Source organism: Danio aesculapii, chromosome 1, assembly GCF_903798145.1.
Source record: "Danio aesculapii chromosome 1, fDanAes4.1, whole genome shotgun sequence".
Classification (NCBI taxonomy): domain Eukaryota; kingdom Metazoa; phylum Chordata; class Actinopteri; order Cypriniformes; family Danionidae; genus Danio; species Danio aesculapii.
The window spans coordinates 41,064,302-41,084,690 of record NC_079435.1 but is presented as its reverse complement, the minus strand read 5'-3'; the positions used below and the strand labels follow the sequence as shown (position 1 = coordinate 41,084,690).

At 41.0% G+C, this 20,389-nt stretch overlaps 1 protein-coding gene across 1 annotated transcript in view; it reads left to right on the top strand.

Annotated features, from left to right (window-relative positions):
- Window positions 1-19,064, top strand: part of LOC130231081 (zinc finger and BTB domain-containing protein 5) — a 21,731-nt gene extending 2,667 nt beyond the window's left edge. The window contains exons 2-3 of the mRNA XM_056460481.1: window positions 9,785-10,873; window positions 13,019-19,064. Of these exons, the coding sequence (XP_056316456.1) occupies window positions 9,788-10,873; window positions 13,019-14,059 (2,127 nt within the window). The 5' untranslated portion in view covers window positions 9,785-9,787 and the 3' untranslated portion in view covers window positions 14,060-19,064. The remainder of the gene's footprint in view (window positions 1-9,784; window positions 10,874-13,018) is intronic.
- Window positions 19,065-20,389: the final 1,325 nt, after the last annotated feature.

Below are 20,389 nucleotides of genomic sequence, written 5' to 3'. Positions count from 1 at the left end.
ATGCCAAAACCTACAAAAAGTCTCAAGGAGCGATATCTCAAACCCAACAGGAAGTCGGATATTTATAGCTTCCTGCGGCGAAAAAGCGGCGTTTTTGCCATTTCCAGGCGTTGTACTTTAACGAACTCCTCCTAGGGATTTGATCCGATCGACACCAAAATTGGGTTATGTCATCTAAAGGCCTTGGCGATGTTAAATTGCGAAGCTTTAGAGTTTTCGTCGATGGGCGTGTCCGTGGCGGCCTCGTAAATTTTAACGACTCGCCACGAAACATCAAGTTGTTATAACTCAGGCATGCATTATCCGATCTGCCTGAAAAGTCACACGCTTGATAACCGTCCTGACCTGAACACGTTTACATGCCAATATCCCGATACAGTTATAGCGCCACCTGCTGGCTACAGGAAATGACATGATTTACAGTGAAACAAACTCCCCCCACAAATTTCATCATATCAGCACCAAATTTGAGTGGTGTCATCTGAAAGCAGTATTGATGATATATTGTGAAGGTCTAGAGTTTTCGTCGATGGGCGTGTCCGTGGCGGACTCGCAAACTTTGATGATTCGCCACAAAACATCAAGTTGTTATAACTCAGGCATGCATGATCCGATCAGCCTCAAAACTCACACATTTGATAAGTGTCCTGACCTGAACATGTTTACATGCCAATAACTCGATACAGTTATAGCGCCACCTGCTGGCAAACTTAAAATTGCCTATAACTCAGCCAAACAATATCCGATCTGCCTAAAACTTCACATGGTTGATAAGATTGCTCTCCTGAAGACATCTACATGCCAATATTGAGTCACAGTCATAGCGCCACCTGTTGACAGAAGGTAGTTTGGCTTATAACTCATCCACACAATGTCCGATCAGCCTGAAACTTCACATGTTTGATGAGTTTCCACTACTGAAGACATCTACATGCCAATCTTGAGTCACAGTCATAGCGCCACCTGCTGACAGGAGCAAGTATGGCATAAATCTGTGATTTTCTCAGATTTTTTTATGTATCGGCTTAAATTATTATTGTTCGCGGTTCTCTGTCGTCCTACGGCCACCGGGCGGCGGTAAGCCCGTGTGCGAGGTCCCTATCATCGCTGCTTGCAGCTTTAATTAGGGACCGAGCACCAAACGGTGCAAGGCCCTATTGGAATTGCTCCGTTTATTATTATTATTATTATTATTATTATTATTATTATTCTTATTATTCTTCTCCCGAATCAATCGCGATTTTGAGGGTCTAAACATGCCCGAAAACTCACGAAAATTTGCACACGCCCCAGAAGTGGCGAAAATTTACGTTTATTATAGGTTTCGGAAGTGGGCGTGGCAAAATGACTCGACAGCGCCACCTAGAAAATTGATACGGACAAGCCCCCGAGCCACGAATCACGCACATGCACGAAAATTGGCACACACCTCAAACATGCCAAGACCTACAAAAAAGTCTCAAGGAGCGATATCTCAAACCCAACAGGAAGTCGGATATTTACGGCTTCCTGCGGCGAAAAAGTGGCGTTTTTGCCATTTTCAGGCGTTGTATTTTAACGAACTCCTCCTAGGGATTTCATCCGATCGACACCAAAATTGGGTTATGTCATCTAAAGACCTTGGCGATGCTAAATTGCGAAGCTTTAGAGTTTTCGTCGATGGGCGTGTCCGTGGCGGCCTCGCAAACTTTGATGATTCGCCACGAAACATCAAGTTGTTATAACTCACGCATGCATTATCCGATCTGCCTCAAAATTCACACGTTTGATAACCGTCCTGACCTGAACACGTTTACATGCCAATAATCCGATACAGTTATAGCGCCACCTGCTGGCTACAGGAAATGACATAATTTACAGCTAAACAAACTCCTCCCACATATTTTATCATATCAGCACCAAATTTGAGTGGTGTCATCTGAAAGCAGTATCGATGATATATTGTGAAGGTCTAGAGTTTTTGTCGATGGGCGTGTCCGTGGCTGACTCGCAAACTTTGATGATTCGCCATGAAACATCAAGTTGTTATAACTCAGGCATGCATGATCCGATCTGCCTCAAAACTCACACATTTCATAATTGTCCTGACCTGAACATGTTTACATGCCAATAACTTGATACAGTTATAGCGCCACCTGCTGGCAAACTTAAAATTTCCTATAACTCAGCCAAACAATATCCGATCTGCCTAAAACTTCACATGGTTGATAACATTGCTTTCCTGAAGACAACTACATGCCAATATTGAGTCACAGTTATAGCGCCACCTGCTGGCTACAGGAAATAGCATGATTTACAGTGAAACAAACTCCTCCCACAAATTTTATCATATCAGCACTAAATTTGAGTGGTGTCATCTGAAAGCTGTATCGATGATATATTGTGAAGGTCTAGAGTTTTCGTCGATGGGCGTGTCCGTGGCGGACTCGCAAACTTTGATGATTCGCCACCAAACATCAACTTGTTATAACTCAGGCACGCTTGATCCAATCTGCCTCAAAACTCACACATTTGATAAGTGTCCTCACCTGAACATGTTTACATGCCAATAACTCGATACAGTTATAGCGCCACCTGGTGGCAACAGTAAAATTGCCTATAACTCAGCCAAACAATATCCGATCTGCCTAAAACTTCACATGGTTGATAAGATTGCTCTCCTGAAGACATCTACATGCCAATATTGAGTCACAGTCATAGCGCCACCTGGTGGCAACAGTACAATTGCCTATAACTCAGCCAAACAATGTCCGATCTGCCTGAAAATTCACATGGGTGATTAAAATCCTCTCCTGCAGACATATACATGAAAATATTGAGTCACAGTCATAGCGCCACCTGCTGACGGGAGCAAGTTTGGCATAAATCTGTGATTTTCTCAGATTTTTTTATGTATCGGCCTAAATTATTATTGTTCGCAGTTCTCTGTCGTCCTACGGCCGCCGGGCGGCGGTGAGCCCGGGTGCGAGGTCCCTATCATCGCTGCTTGCAGCTTTAATTATTATTATTATTATTATTCCGCCCCTAATCGGGGCACTTTTGAGGGTCTAAACGTGCTCGAAAAGTCACGAAACTTTGCACACACATCAAACGCGGCGTAAATGGTAGGCTGATATGGGTCTCGGAAGTGGGCGTGGCAAAATGACTCGACAGCGCCACCTAGAAAATTGATACGGACAAGCCCCCGACACACGAATCACGCACATGCACGAAAATTGGCACACACCTCAAACATGCCAAGACCTACGAAAAAGTCTCAAGGAGCGATATCTCAAACCCAACAGGAAGTCGGATATTTACAGCTTCCTGCGGCGAAAAAGTGGCCTTTTTGCCATTTCCAGGCGTTGTATTTTAACGAACTCCTCCTAGGGATTTCATCCGATCGACACCAAAATTGGGTTATGTCATCTAAAGGCCTTGGCGATGTTAAATTGCGAAGCTTTAGAGTTTTCGTCGATGGGCGTGTCCGTGGCGGCCTCGCAAACTTTGACGACTCGCCACGAAACAGGAAGTCGTTATAACTCAGGCATGCATTATCCGATCAGCCTCAAAATTCACACGTTTGATAACCGTCCTGACCTGAACACGTTTACATGCCAATATCCCGATACAGTTATAGCGCCACCTGCTGGCTACAGGAAATGACATGATTTTACATTGTAACAAACTCCTCCCACAAATTTGGTCATATAAGCACCAAATTTGAGAGGTGTCCTCTGAACACTCTAGCGATGATATATTGTGAAGGTCCAGAGTTTTCGTCGATGGGTGTGTCCGTGGCGGCCTCGCAAACTTTGATGGTTCGCCACGAAACAGGAAGTTGTTATAACTCAGGCATGCATGATCCGATCAGCCTCAAAACTCACACATTTGATCACCGTCCTGACCTGAACACGCTTACATGCCAATATCACGATACAGTTATAGCGCCACCTGCTGGCGCCACCTATAAAAATTAAACGGACAGGCCCCCGAGCTACGAATCTCGCACACGCACGAAACTTGGCACACACGTCAAACATACCAAAACCTACGAAAAAGTCTCTTGGAGCGAAATCTCAAACCCAACAGGAAGTCGTATATTTTCAGCTTCCTGCGGCGAAAAAGTGGCGTTTTTGCCATTTCCAGCCGTTGTACTTATACGAACTCCTCCTAGGGATTTCATCCGATCGACACCAAAATTGGGTTATGTCATCTAAAGACCTTGGCGATGTTAAATTGCGAAGCTTTAGAGTTTTCGTCGATGGGCGTGTCCGTGGCGGCCTCGCAAACTTTGACGACTCGCTATGAAACATCAAGTTGTTATAACTCAGGCATGCATTATCCGATCTGCCTCAAAATTCACACGCTTGATAACCGTCCTGACCTGAACACGTTTACATGCCAATATCCCGATACAGTTATAGCGCCACCTGCTGGCTACAGGAAATGACATGATTTACAGCGAAACAAACTCCTCGCACTAATTTCATGATATCAGCACCAAATTTGACTGGTGTCATCTGAAAGCAGTATCGATGATATATTGTGAAGGTCTAGAGTTTTCGTCGATGGGCGTGTCCGTGGCGGACTCGCAAACTTTGATGATTCGCCACCAAACATCAAGTTGTTATAACTCAGGCATGCATGATCTTATCTGCCTCAAAACTCACACATTTGATAAATGTCCTGACCTGAACATGTTTACATGCCAATAACTCGATAAAGTTATAGCGCCACCTGCTGTCAAACTTAAAATTGCCTATAACTCAGCCAAACAATATCCGATCTGCCTAAAACTTCACATGGTTGATAAGATTGCTCTCCTGAAGACATCTACATGCCAATACTGAGTCACAGTCATAGCGCCACCTGGTGGCAACAGTAAATTGCCTATAACTCAGCCAAACAATGTCCGATCTGCCTGAAATTTCACATGGTTGATTAAAATCCTCTCCTGAAGACATCTATATGCCAATCTTGAGTCACAGTCATAGCGCCACCTGCTGACGGGAGCAAGTTTGGCATAAATCTGTGATTTTCTCAGATTTTTTTTATGTATCGGAATAAATTATTATTGTTCGCGGTTCTCTGTCGTCCTACGGCCACCGGGCGGCGGTGAGCCCGTGTGCGAGGTCCCTATCATCGCTGCTTGCAGCTTTAATTATTATTATTATTATTCCGCCCCTAATCGGGGCACTTTTGAGGGTCTAAACGTGCTCGAAAAGTCACGAAACTTTGCACACACATCAAACGCGGCGTAAATGGTCGGCTGATATGGGTCTCGGAAGTGGGCGTGGCAAAATGACTCGACAGCGCCACCTAGAAAATTGATACGGACAAGCCCCCGACACACGAATCACGCACATGCACGAAAATTGGCACACACCTCAAGCATGCCAAGACCTACGAAAAAGTCTCAAGGAGCGATATCTCAAACCCAACAGGAAGTCGGATATTTACAGCTTCCTGCGGCGAAAAAGTGGCGTTTTTGCCATTTCCAGGCGTTGTATTTTAACGAACTCCTCCTAGGGATTTCATCCGATCGACACCAAAATTGGGTTATGTCATCTAAAGGCCTTGGCGATGTTAAATTGCGAAGCTTTAGAGTTTTCGGCGATGGGCGTGTCCGTGGCGGCCTCGTAAACTTTGACGACTCGCCACGAAACATCAAGTCGTTATAACTCAGGCATGCATTATCCGATCTGCCTCAAAATTCACACGTTTGATAAACGTCCTGACCTGAACACGTTTACATGCCAATATCCCTATACAGTTATAGCGCCACCTGCTGGCTACAGGAAATGACATGATTTTACATTGTAACAAACTCCTCCCACAAATTTGGTCATATAAGCACCAAATTTGAGAGGTGTCCTCTGAACACTCTAGCGATGATATATTGTGAAGGTCCAGAGTTTTCGTCGATGGGTGTGTCCGTGGCGGCCTCGCAAACTTTGATGGTTCGCCACGAAACAGGAAGTTGTTATAACTCAGGCATGCATGATCCGATCAGCCTCAAAACTCACACATTTAATCACCAACCTGACCTGAACACGCTTACATGCCAATAACTCGATACAGTTATAGCGCCACCTGCTGGCGCCACCTATAAAAATTAAACTGACAGGCCCCCGAGCTACGAATCTCGCACACCCACGAAACTTGGCACACACGTCAAACATGCCAAAACCTACAAAAAAGTCTCAAGGAGCGATATCTCAAACCCAACAGGAAGTCGGATATTTATGGCTTCCTGCGGCGAAAAAGTGGCGATTTTGCCATTTCCAGGCGTTGTACTTTAACGAACTCCTCCTAGGGATTTCATCCGATCGACACCAAAATTGGGTTATGTCATCTAAAGGCCTTGGCGATGTTAAATTGCGAAGCTTTAGAGTTTTCGTCGATGGGCGTGTCCGTGGCGGCCTCGTAAATTTTGACTACTCGCCATGAAACATCAAGTTGTTATAACTCAGGCATGCATTATCCGATCTGCCTCAAAATTCACACGTTTGATAACCGTCCTAACCTGAACACGTTTACATGCCAATATCCCGATACAGTTATAGCGCCACCTGCTGGCTACAGGAAATGACATGATTTACAGTAATACAAACTCCTCGCACAAATTTCATCATATCAGCACCAAATTTGAGTGGTGTCATCTGAAAGCAGTATCGATGATATATTGTGAAGGTCTAGAGTTTTCGTCGATGGGCGTGTCCGTGGCGGACTCGCAAACTTTGATGATTCGCCATGAAACATCAAGTTGTTATAACTCAGGCATGCATGATCCGATCTGCCTCAAACCTCACACATTTGATAAGTGTCCTGACCTGAACATGTTTACATGCCAATAACTCGATAAAGTTATAGCGCCACCTGCTGGCAAACTTAAAATTGCCTATAACTCAGCCAAACAATATCCGATCTACCTAAAACTTCACATGGTTGATAAGATTGCTCTCCTGAAGACATCTACATGCCAATATTGAGTCACAGTCATAGCGCCACCTGGTGGCAACAGTAAAATTGCCTATAACTCAGCCAAACAAAGTCCGATCTGCCTGAAAATTCACATGGTTGATAAAATTCCACTCCTGAAGACATCTACATGAAAATATTGAGTCACAGTCATAGCGCCACCTGCTGACAAGAGCAAGTATGGCATAAATCTGTGATTTTCTCAGATATTTTTTATGTATCGGCTTAAATTATTATTGTTCGCGGTTCTCTGTCGTGCTACGGCCACCGGGCGGCGGTGAGCCCGTGTGCGAGGTCCCTATCATCGCTGCTTGCAGCTTTAATTATTCTTATTATTCTTCTCCCGAATGAATCGCGATTTTGAGGGTCTAAACATGCCCGAAAACTCACGAAAATTTGCACACGCCCCAGAAGTGGCGAAAATTTACGTTTGTTATAGGCTTCGGAAGTGGGCGTGGCAAAATGACTCAACAGCGCCACCTAGAAAATTGATACGGACAAGCCCCCGACACACGAATCACGCACATGCACGAAAATTGGCACACACCTCAAACATGCCAAGACCTACAAAAAAGTCTCAAGGAGCGATATCTCAAACCCAACAGGAAGTCGGATATTTATGGCTTCCTGCGGCGAAAAAGTGGCGATTTTGCCATTTCCAGGCGTTGTACTTTAACGAACTCCTCCTAGGGATTTCATCCGATCGACACCAAAATTGGGTTATGTCATCTAAAGACCTTGGCGATGTTAAATTGCGAAGCTTTAGAGTTTTCGTCGATGGGCGTGTCCGTGGCGGCCTCGTAAATTTTGACGACTTGCCACGAAACATCAAGTTGTTATAACTCAGGCATGCATTATCCGATCTGCCTCAAAAATCACACGTTTGATAACCGTCCTGACCTGAACACGTTTACATGCCAATATCCCGATACAGTTATAGCGCCACCTGCTGGCTACAGGAAATGACATGACTTACAGTGAAACGAACTACTCCCACAAATTTGGTCATATCAGCACCAAATTTGAGTGGTGTCATCTGAAAGCAGTATCGATGATATATTGTGAAGGTCTAGAGTTTTCGTCGATGGGCGTGTCCGTGGCGGACTCACAAACTTTGATGATTCGCCATGAAACATCAAGTTGTTATAACTCAGGCATGCATGATCCGATCTGCCTCAAAACTCACACATTTGATAAGTGTCCTGACCTGAACATGTTTACATGCCAATAACTCAATACAGTTATAGCGCCACCTGCTGGCAACACTAAAATTGCCTATAACTCAGCCAAACAATATCCGATCTGCCTAAAACTTCACATGGTTGATAAGATTGCTCTCCTGAAGACAACTACCTGCCAATATTGAGTCACAGTCATAGCGCCACCTGGTGGCAATAGTAAAATTGCCTATAACTCAGCCAAACAATGTCCGATCTGCCTGAAAATTCACATGGTTGATTAAAATCCTCTCCTGAAGACATCTACGTGAAAATATTGAGTCACAGTCATAGCGCCACCTGCTGACAGGAGCAAGTATGGCATAAATCTGTGATTTTCTCAGATTTTTTTTAAGTATCGGAATAAATTATTATTGTTCGCGGTTCTCTGTCAACCTACTGCCACCGGGCGGCGGTGAGCCCGGGTGCGAGGTCCCTATCATCGCTGCTTGCAGCTTTAATTATGTTTGTAGCTTTAAGATTACTTTTATTTAATTATTTATGCAATGTAGGGTTATTTTAGATATATGTCTGCACTGTTTAACGCTCCAGGACCCAGTTTTTCAAAAGTAATCCAGTGGGATTTTGGATTACAGATTGGGTCAAATCTTGGAAATGGGTTTTTCAAAAGTAACAGAGGGATTTTGAATTAAGGTCTGACCATGTAATCCAATTATACATTTGATTTGGATCAAACCTGCCCTTATTCAAAACTTTGAACTCAGATTGGGATCTATTTGACCCAAAAAAACAGGATTATCCTGATCCCATCAGAAGGGTGGATTCAGTTGTGATTTTTTTATTTATTTATTTTATTTTTTTTTTTGTTTTATTGCTTAAGTGAATGGTCACAATCTTAATGGTTACTGATGATATATAAATTCCTTCATATTTGAAGCCTATATGAAGCATGTCACATCTAATGAGATATGGTAAACAACAACAACAAAACAATATCAAAGCAGTATTGTATTAGAACAAACAAAAAATTTAAAATGTTTGTTGTTTGCAGTGCTTGTGTTTCTTACCATTAAAACAAACATTAGCTATGTTTCCCTCCAAAGACGCGAATTAAACTTATGCACAAAACTGGAATATCCCATATAAGACGTGCAAATAAAGCAGTATTTCCATCCAAGTCGTCAAAGTGAACAAAATCATAATTTCCTGATTAACTGGTGCCTAATATTAATAGTAAATAGAATTTGCTGCGGTTGGAGAAGCTCTGTGAATTTTTTTTTTTAGTTTTTTTGGGCTGATATCGGACCTACTTCCGATATCAATATCGGATCGGGACATCCCTAGCAGTAGGCTGCGCTGTTGGTTCCATTTAAGGCTCTGGTAAACAGGATTTGGTAATCTTGAAATTTGGTTTTTGGATCACAGTGATCCAACTCAATGTTCTTTTAAAAAAACTGTCATAAAAATAAGATTTCCAAATCTGGACCAATTTGATCCAGATTAAATTTTTTAGAAAAACTGGGCCCTGGTGAAACGCTTTCAAATATATAATCAAAATATTGCAATTATTTTTTTGCCGATATCATGCAGCTCTAATTGTAGTCTCACGCCTTTAATGACATCTATTCTTCATGTGTTCTCAGGTCATGGATTTCCCGGGGCACTTTGAGCAGATTTTCCAGCAGCTGAATTACCAGCGGCTGCATGGACAGCTGTGTGACTGCGTGATCATGGTAGGCAGCCGTCATTTCAAGGCCCACCGCGCTGTGCTGTCTGCCTGCAGTACGCATTTCCGAGCCCTGTTTACTGCAGCTGAGGGAGATGCCAGCACAAGAATGATCCACCTGGACTCTGAGGTGGTGACCGCTGAAGCATTTGCTGCTCTCATGGACATGATGTACACATCCACACTGATGCTGGGAGAGAGTAATGTGATGGATGTCCTGTTGGCTGCTTCTCATCTACATCTAAATGCTGTGGTGAAAGCCTGTAAGCACTACCTGACAACGCGCACTTTACCCATGTCTCCACCCGGCGATCGTGGCAGTCAACATCACACTGAGCAACAGCAAGCTGCAGCAGCTGCCAACTCTCATCTTCAGCGCTCATTTCTGCTGCAGCAGCTCGGCTTGAGCTTGGTTAGTTCTGCCTTGAGTGGGGCTGAAGATGGGGGAACAGGGACCCAGCGGAGAACGGGTGCAGTCTGTGGAAATGGATTGGTGGATCAGCATGGTTCTCACCCAACACGCCGTTTCTTAAAACGCAAACAGCCCTTACCCCTGATCACTTCAGAAAGGGGAAGGCCACGGCTTTCCGCACAGATGGACGGGATCGTGGGGGAGTCAGGGGGCCGAGATGGAGGAGAGGAGCTTCTGTCTCCAGATTCCCACAGTAAAATGGTGGACGAGGTGGTCGCTGGCGTTATTCCTGTGGATGATGGAGGTTTACTGGAGCAGGATGAATATCGAAGGGGACTGACCCACGAGGACATGCAGCTCCCGAGCCAGTCAGATGGAGGAAGGGGAACGGGAGCAGAAAAAACATTGCTGCTGCCACGGAAAGAGGAGTATCCAGATGCAGGTCATCATGATGAAGGGATAAAGATGAAGAGTGGAGGTGAGGAAGAAGAGCAGCAGCACATGCAGGTCGTGGTGAAGAGCGAGCCACTGAGTTCACCCGAGGCTGTGGATGAGACTAGCGACGTTACCTCACAGGCAGAAGGCAGTGATCAGGTATTTGTTTTTAACTCTTGAAATAAAAAAGGAGATGAGAAATTCAGTCTTGATGCTGAAGGGTCACTGTCCTGCAGAGTTCATTTCCAGAAACCTCTGGAAGATGCTAGTGAGTCTGAACATTATTTTGTTCAGGTTCAGGTGTGTTTAGTTAGTATGGCTGCAGCCTGATCTTATTTTGCAATATGGAAGTAAACTCTCTTCTTAGATTGCTTAAGAACTTTTTAATTAATTTGCCTATGACTAAATGACTGGGAAAAACAAACTATCAAATGTACATAACTATAATACATATCAGTTTGCAACATCAAGCAGCATAACAAGCCGCTTCTATGGCAAAAAATAAATGAACCTTTTTTGCTATAATGAACCAAACCATTTCCCCCCACATTCCGGCAGTGATGGAAAAATAATGTTGTTTGGTTTATATATATATATATATATATATATATATATATATATATATATATATATATATATATATATATATATATATATATATATATATATATATATATATATGTCTGTGTGTGTGTGTGTATTTGTGCATTGTGCAAGTTAATTTGTAAATTGAAAGCATCTACCCCAGGGGTGCCCAATCCTGCCAGTGTTGTTACAATACTGGTATTTTTGTACCATCTAGTATTAAAATTTTAAAACATCCATTTCCCGCTAACATTTGAGCACTCTTGAGCAAGTTTCAAAGCCATGAATATCGGCTGGTCTGGCATAAGAGTAGGGGTGTCAATTTTATGTTTCTTCGGTGCACCGTGATGGAGACGCAAAGGATTCGGTATTGGTTCAGTAATAGATCCTAACCGGTTATTACGTACTGACGTCATTTATCTCATATGTCGCGGTAGCTTACTATGGTGAGGGAGGCGAGCGCGAGTAATTAAAACGCAGAAACTCTGCACAATTTACTGCATGTGTTCACTGGACCCTATTTTAGCCCCTATTTTACTGCGATTGAGAAAATGAAAGTAAACTCCACTCTTCCCTCCACCTTTTCTCTCTCTCTCTCTCTCTCTCTCTCTCTCTCTCTGTCACTGTGGCCCTTTGACCTGCTGTCATGATTTTTCCCCTCCTCTCGGCTGTTACAGCGATACTTCTGGATACAGACTCAAATGTATCTGCAGAGCAAGTTTTCTCCTCCGCATCTATCATGGATCAGCTGTGATCGCCGCTGCCGTTTTTCAGTGTCACTCGTCGACACCAGAGCCACGCACCTTTCTGTTGAGCATGTGACCAATCAGAGGGGTAAAGGAACTCACTCGACAGGGCTCATAAAGCGAGCGGGATTAATATTTACATTTAGTTATTTGCTATAAATGCTCATGTTGTTCTGTTTATGTACTTGAGATTTAAAGGTACAGTTCTGACTGTATTAAAGGACAAAATGGTATTACAAATAATATAAAAATATAAATATATTTATACATTTTTCTTGTGCTGTGAAGTAAAATTGTGTATGGAAAGCATCGTCAATGCACTGCGAATTGAACCAAATTGATGGCATGATAATCATAACCAAACCGAACTGTAAGACCAGTGTAGGTTCACACCTCGACATACGAGTGATCCGCTGATGGATTGCCTGATCTTCGTGGCTTTGAAACGCTCCAGCGTTCGTATATCTGTGTTTGCGCTTGGTGAACAGCAGTGAAGTGTGGTGAACTGATGACCTCCACAGCCAATCACAGTCATTTGTCAACAGTGCTGAGATGTTATCGTTAAATGGACAAATTTCAGCATCGAAATTTCAGCATTGTGACAATATTACTAACTTCCCGCAGAGTTCAGTTGCAACCTTGATCAAATGCACAAATCGCGTGCAAGTGCACTACCAAGTTCTCCTTTAGATCCTACTTAGAATTGTGATCAGTGTTAGAGCTGAACTCTGCAGCAAGGTAGATCTCCAGGAAAAGGATTGGGCACTCCTCATCTACCCAATAACACTACATGGTAAGCTTAGTTGCCACAACACACACTTTTATAAGGTTTACTGTCTCTTTTGAATTTACATGAATTCATGCGTTTATACCTCGCCTCCAGGTATGAGAGAAACATTACAGAACAGTGACCTTGTATGAATAGGGCACTCATAAACGAACTTGCAAAGAACTTAGTGTGATGTTTCCTCAGGTGGAGCCAGTTGGAGAAAAACTGGAGCTCAGTCCAGAGTGCAGTGAGCGGAGCTTCTCTGATCCGCAACCCAGCTCTGAGCTGCTGATCAAAGCAAACAAGGGATTAGGAGCAGGAGACGACAGAAGAGGAGAGTCTCTATCCTGCAGTGAAGCTCTTGAGTCCTCCTCTGGATTGCACATCACCAGTTTCCTCAGCACCAAGGCCTTTATTGGCAGAGGGATGTCTTCAAACCATGCCAGTAGTGTTGACAGTGTTCCCAACACCACAACTGGAGAATTTCAAGCAGACCACGATTCTGCTCGCTTTTTCCTCCCGAATGACTCCATCAACGCCGCATCTTCCTCTCTGCACCTCCTTCCAGGAGAGACCCAGGTCTGCTCTGACCTGCAGCCAGAGTCCCTCCTCGTGCGCCCGCTGCATGATGGAATTGCAACCTCCTCCTCATTAGGGACGTCTCGTGGTGGATCGGTAGATCAGCTTGCTCTTGAGTTCCAGCGCAACATTTTGGGATTACAAACGTTCCCTCATTCGTCCAGAGGTGGAGGTGGTGGTGGTGGAGGGTGCCAATCATACCGGCGCATCGCTCCTAAAGCTCCTCCAGGAGGGGCTTCGATGTTTGTGGACGGCCCTCAGCAACATGACGCTGCTTCCTCCTCCTCCTCCTCAACAATGCTACTCAATGGAGTCAACTTTGAGAATTCTGTCCCCATAGTTCAAAATGGTGGCAACTCCAACTTGAACCCACTTCCCCAGTTGACCAGAGCCTCAGCAGATGTCCTGAGTAAGTGTAAAAAGGCGCTTTCTGAGCACAACGTGTTAGTGGTGGAAGGTGCCAGAAAGTACGCCTGCAAGATCTGCTGTAAGACCTTCCTCACTCTGACGGACTGCAAGAAACACATCCGGGTTCACACTGGTGAGCGTCCATATGCCTGCCTGAAGTGTGGCAAACGCTTTAGTCAGTCCAGTCACCTGTACAAGCACTCCAAAACAACCTGCTTACGGTGGCAGAACAGCGATATGTCTAACGCCCTACTCTAATTCAGGCACTCCAAAGATGCCAAGCATGGGCGACTGGCCACCGGTCAGTTTTTGACTGTTCTTACTTTAATGTATTTGCAGACATGTACACTATAGTCTCACATCCACCATTGTGATGGCTGTGGTAACTGGTTTTATTAGTATAGTATGATTGTTAACATATTTTCAATTAACATGCCATTGATGGTACACATGAAAGAGATAGTTCGCCTTAATATGTAGCTTCCAACCTGTATGGCTGACTTCTGCTGAACTCAGATTTGTTTGTAATGTTTTACATTAACAATACAGTTGAATTGTTCTTGAAAATACCAACTTTAGTGTTACGCAGAGGAATATATGCTGCATCAGAATTATGTAAATTTACGATCTGATCATATTTTGTCCACAAACCACATCAATCTTCAAGGGATAGTTCACACTAGACTGAAAATTCTGTCCACATTTACTCACCACCAAAAGAAGATATTTTGAAGAGAGCTGGAAACCATTGACTTCCACTGTATTTGTTTTCATACTATGGAAGTCAAAGATGACCAATTTTCAGCATTCTTCAAAAAAAAAAAAACTACCTTAAAGAAAGAAATGCTTAAAGGTTTGGAACCATGTGAAGGTGAGTATATTTAAATTTTTGGGTGAACTCTCACTCTCACTACTATAAAGTTTGTATATAAACATTAATAAAGGTTGCATAATATCAAGAAGACCTGGAAGTGAAAACACCTTCCATTAAGATGTCATTAAGCAGCTTTTCTTTTACCTGTAAAATGGTCCTAATTTGAGATTGGTCTTGCACTGAAAAGTCAGAATTAAGCAAAATTAAGAGGTAGTAACCATTGACAAGAAATGCTCACCAAGGCAGCAGGTGACTAAAACACAGGGTTGTGTAGAAATCATTTTAGGAAGCAAGTTGAAGGATTGATTGTTTAACCATCAGGGATCTCCAGTGAATCTCCATATTTTTTCAGAAATGCTGGACACTTTGAGACTCACAAGGTGTCAGACCTTCCTCTTCAGCCTATAATTCTTAATAAGTGGGCATCATGTTTTAGATTGTTCACCTTTACTAAGTCTCTGGGAATCTGATTCTTTGTACTTTGTCAAGTTCTTGAAAAACTGTGGAAGTTTCAATATTATTGCATCCTTTTTGTGTGCATTTAATAATGTTTGACTTTTCAGTGGGAGTTATATTTTTATTTTTGAGCCATTTTCAGTGAATGTGAAGTGAGTTTTCACTCCTAGTTCTTGTTGACAATTCTGCAGCACTCTTAACTGACTATCTACATAACAAATAGTGGTTATTAAGATATTGGCTTGAGTAAAAACATAAAAATGGGCAGAATATCAGCTTGAATAATATGCCTGCAGTGTAAGTCACACAGGTTTGGATTGACATGGGAGTAAATGACAGAATTTTCATGTTTTGGTGAAGTATCTCTTGTAGTTTCACTGTGAAAAGGTTTTGTTTGTATTTTTAAGAATGGTCATTGAGAGTTCTGCTTCATGCGTGTCAAGAGTTGGTCAGAACCTCAGTAGCTGAATCCTACATCAGGACCATCAGAAGCTTTGCTGTTCAGTTCCTCTGTGTAAGTCAGATGTTTGAGGTGTATTGTCGGTTTGAAGTGTTTTAGTTTCTGATGCCTCAGAATTATTTTCTAGGTGCATGTTTATGCTAGTAGTTCTCAACCGCTCAGCGGCTCTTAAAATGACTGAAATGTATTGGGGAAGCCCAAACCATATTTTGCAAGCTAATGCAGAAGCATGAAATTAGGTTGCGAGTGAATGCAAAAAGACTTTCATCCTCTTTCCTTTTCACTGTATTCACATCACCTTGTCCAGCACTGTTTTAGCATACAGTTACACAGATGTTAGCATGTTGCTAAGCAGACGTAATAGCACTGTTAGGTAAATGGTGTTCATAAATATTTTTTTTAGCATTATTATAATTTTATATACATAATCAACCATGTTGGAGGCATATAGTTCACTCAAAATCTTAAATTCTGTCATATTTTATGTTACTCACTCCCCACTTTTTCCATAACTGTCAGAGTTTCTTTTTTTCTGTTGAACACAACAGAACTGATTTTGAAGAATGTTGGAAATTGATAGAGATTGACACCCATAGTTTTTTCTTCCAGCTATGAAAGTCAATGACCACTGCTTTACAAACATTCTACAAAATATCATCTTGTGGTCAATAGAAAAAAAGAAACAAAATTAAATGTAAAATGGTGAGTACGCATGCTTTTAAAATACTGTGTCTGTTGTCGCCCTTCAGTTTGACGTGTGACGTAGTGCATAATTCACGAGAAGAGTAGCAAACCAGTTTCACTGCTGTCACACTTTTTTTATAATTTACATTTTGAGTCAACCTTGCTTCCTGGATAACTTTAAGCTAAATAAACACTCTATTTTTACAATTGTCGATTTAACAACTAGTAATTGTTTTCAATTGTTATATTTGATTTGTGAAAACATAAATGGATTAGGTGCCAAATTTAAGGGATGGTTCACCCCAAAATGAAAATGTACTCACTATTTACTATCCCTCAAGTGGTTCCAAACCTTTACAAGTTTCTTTTTATATAGAACAACACAAAAAAGGATATATGTTGGAAACCGGTAACCATTGACTTATTATAGAATGGTTACAGGTTTCCAGCTTTCTTCAAAATATCTTTTTGTGTTCAACAGCAGAAAGTCAAACCGGTTTGGAAAAAGTAAAGAATTTTCTGTTTTGGGTGATCTATGCCTTTAAGATGTTTCCCTGTTGCACAGCAGAGGTATATTTTACTGATAGCAGTGTATATTTCTGCCAGTTTTTTTGTTATTTAAATATTAATATAAAGAAAGGCAGATAGAAAGCAGAACATCACATAGATGGACATTCACACTGTTATACTCACAACTTCTTATTTTCTTCTGATAATGTTGACAAATTGATTAAGTTAAGTACTGATTTGGTTACTGAGAGAAGAGAATTCATGCGTACACATTTTCCATAGTAGCTAATGCACATGGTTTGTGATTGCACTTAATATTGCAGAATCTAAGCGATATCAAGCAGTGATGAGTGATGTTGGCATTAAAAATGGATTTAAAGATGTGACAATTCAAATGGGTTGAGATGCCAATGGATGGTGATTCAAATAGAGTAGTTGAATGAATGAATCTGTGGTGAACTGACAGTTTTTAGAAACGTTTACGTGATATTTTCTGTTCATCTTGCCTTTGAACAATACATTTGAAAAGTATTGTTCATAAGTTAACTGCAGCGCTGCTTTGTTTACAATGATAACCTAGGAAACACTATAGCTACGACCGAAATGGCATACTTTACCAAAGAGCTTAGAATGACCAAGAGGCGACACTCAATAGAACGTTCCATTGCAACAGCAGCACCCAGCAACAGCCCCGGATTCCACCATTTTGGAGTGAAAGCGATCGGCTGTCCATTTGATGGTATTGCTGTTGCGATGGCAAGCAGCTGCTTTGTTTTTTATTTATTTACTTAAAAAGCACATTAAAGTTGAGATACAACCTGAAAGATGACAATACAACACTTACTATCACAATCATCAGCACTTTTAATAGATTATTTTACAGACTTATAATATGCTGTTGGTCTATTGGAACTTTCATTCCAAAATGGCTGCCGCACTATCTAGTGGCTGTTTCCCAAATCGCACTAGAGTGTCGCCTCTTGGTGATTCTATGCTCTTTGACTGTACTACTCCTGTATGTACTACATTTGAATTTGAATTTACTTCCGAACTGATAGAAAATTACAATTTATAAAATATGAATGGAATTTGGGCACACTACATCAAACAATTTGTCATTATCACATGATCTACCCAGGTCAGTTGTGTCGCTTTACTTTCATTCATAAGTTCTCTCCTGTGGCCTTATGGGATAGTAAATTGTCTATTGTATATTCTCCTAAGAATCTCACCAAATTTTTTTTTAGGAATTTGGACGTACTGCTAGTAGTGACGCACCGTATTCAATTTCTGTTCAAATGCGCCACCTGTTGACAGGGAGTGAATCTGAATCTCATTCAGCCCAATTCTGCGACGAAACAAACTGTTCTAAGCATTGTTAGAAAAGTGTTTAATTCTGGTTCATCCATACGAAAACCTTTGTTTTTATATTTTTAAAAGGAGGCAGTGCCCCAAACCCTACACCTTATTGGGCGATGAGCAAATCGTACAAAAATTTACAAATAAAATCATACAAATGATTACAAATTAGCCAATCAATCAAAAAGTTACAAACTGGCATGAGATTGTGTTGTTTCATTCAGCTCATCAGTAGTTTCGTTCAGACATTTTATGTTACCGGCCAACACCCAGCAAACTATTTTGTGTTTAATAGACATCTAATTGTAGACCGCTTGGCTAAAATAAGGCTAAACTTGGGCTGTGAAAATCTAATAGACATCTAAGAATAGCCCAAAAGTGGACTAGTCGTCAAATAGACAGATTTAACAGACTTTATATGTGTAGTCTTTCATTTCTGTTTATTTGATGACTGGTCTAGTTTTGGCCTATTCTTAGACGTCTATTAGATTTTCACTGACAGCCCAAATTTAGCCTTGTTTTAGCCAAGACGACTATGTTTAGATGTCTATTAGACATCTTTTAAAAACAAAAAATGCGTGCTGTGTAGTTTCACTAAGTGGGATCATTCTGTTTTTGCTTCAAATTTTGAAATTATTTTGATCAATTTAGATTAATGGCGCACCATTTTTTGGACGATGATTAAAATGTGGTGGCTGGCTCTAAATTTACACTGTAAAGAAATTCTGGGTTCCACACAATCAATTTGTGTTGGGACAACATGAAAGAATTAAGCTAACTTATTAGTTTTTACAAAATTTACAAATTTTACAAAGTGAATTGAACATAAATAAATTAAGTTTTCCCAAAAACCCCTTAAGAGTTATGTTGTTTCAGCTCAGTTTAAATAAGTAGTTCGAACAAACAGCAAATGTCATTTTTTTGAGTAAATGTAATGGAAAGATGGAATTGTAAATGGAAAGAGCACAGGCAAAGCCTTACTTTGTTTATATGGATATATTTATTTTAGTTGTGTACCATATTTGATTCAGGATTTGTTTTAAAGTTTCAGATTTGATTAATTGCATATATTGTTCTCAAAGAAACATGCAGCAGTAGCATATTACAATGACGCCTTTTCATTTACAGTAGAATGTCTTCAATCAAAAAGAAAATCTAATCGTGATATCAAAATTGTTCATTGTATCAAATTTTAAGTTCAGTGAATCATTACATGCGTACTTTTGAAGTTTCGGTGCACAGAGAGAATGAAAAACAGCGAATCATTATGTAAAAATGGCACCTTCAGTCTTTTAAGGCTTTAATGTTTAATGTTTTGTGGAGTATACTGCTTACTAATCTAATAGAATTTTACCAATGAACCATAATGTTGTTCAGTCATTGTATTAGTGGTTGTTTGTGGATCCTGTTAACTAATGTAATAGTCTTGTCCTAGTATTTTGTGAAGAGTGTTGTTTTCTGTGTTGTGTTTGGTGCTGGAACTGTTAAATAGTCAAACTCAATATTACTGTTAAGATTTACTGTAGAAGCTGCTTTTATAAACACATTCCAAACTGTAAATAAGCTCTCTTTAGTGTTTTATGACGTTTTTATTTTTGACTGTACTGTAGTAATGCCTTTGCCTTTATGGTAAATATTGCCCCAATTGAAACAATACAGTTCTCAAGGAACTAAAAAGATTCTGATTATCAAAAAACAACAACAACAAAAAATTAATCATTTACCCTATAAATAAATGAATCAGAAGCAAAATGGAGACGTGTATGTCTTTAAATGATTGTACTTTATTTTTTTCAGATTATTAATGCGTGTTGTATGTCTGTGCCCGAGTGTTTTTTTTTTTTTTTCTTCTTTGTGTGAAACATTGAAGACTTGTTCTGTCACAGCGGTCCTAGTGTAATCAAATATCATAAACTGAAGACCTTAAATGGATGTACATATTGTGTTTTCTGTAACAGTAATCATCATTTCTAGAGTAATGGAATCACAATGGAAGAAAAACAACTGCCTTATGTATTTTTGTGTGTGTGTGTGACATTACACTGAGATCTAGAGATGCCAAAAGTGAAGGAATTAATGTGAGTCAGTGTGATCGTTATTAATTGCACATTGTAGGAGCACTCCTTTTTTTCTACTGGCTTCAAAAAAGAAAGATTTCAGTGAATAAAATCATGAAGAATGAGAAAAGTTCACTCTGATTGATTGATTTGGTTGATTGATTGATTGATTGATTGATTGATTGAGT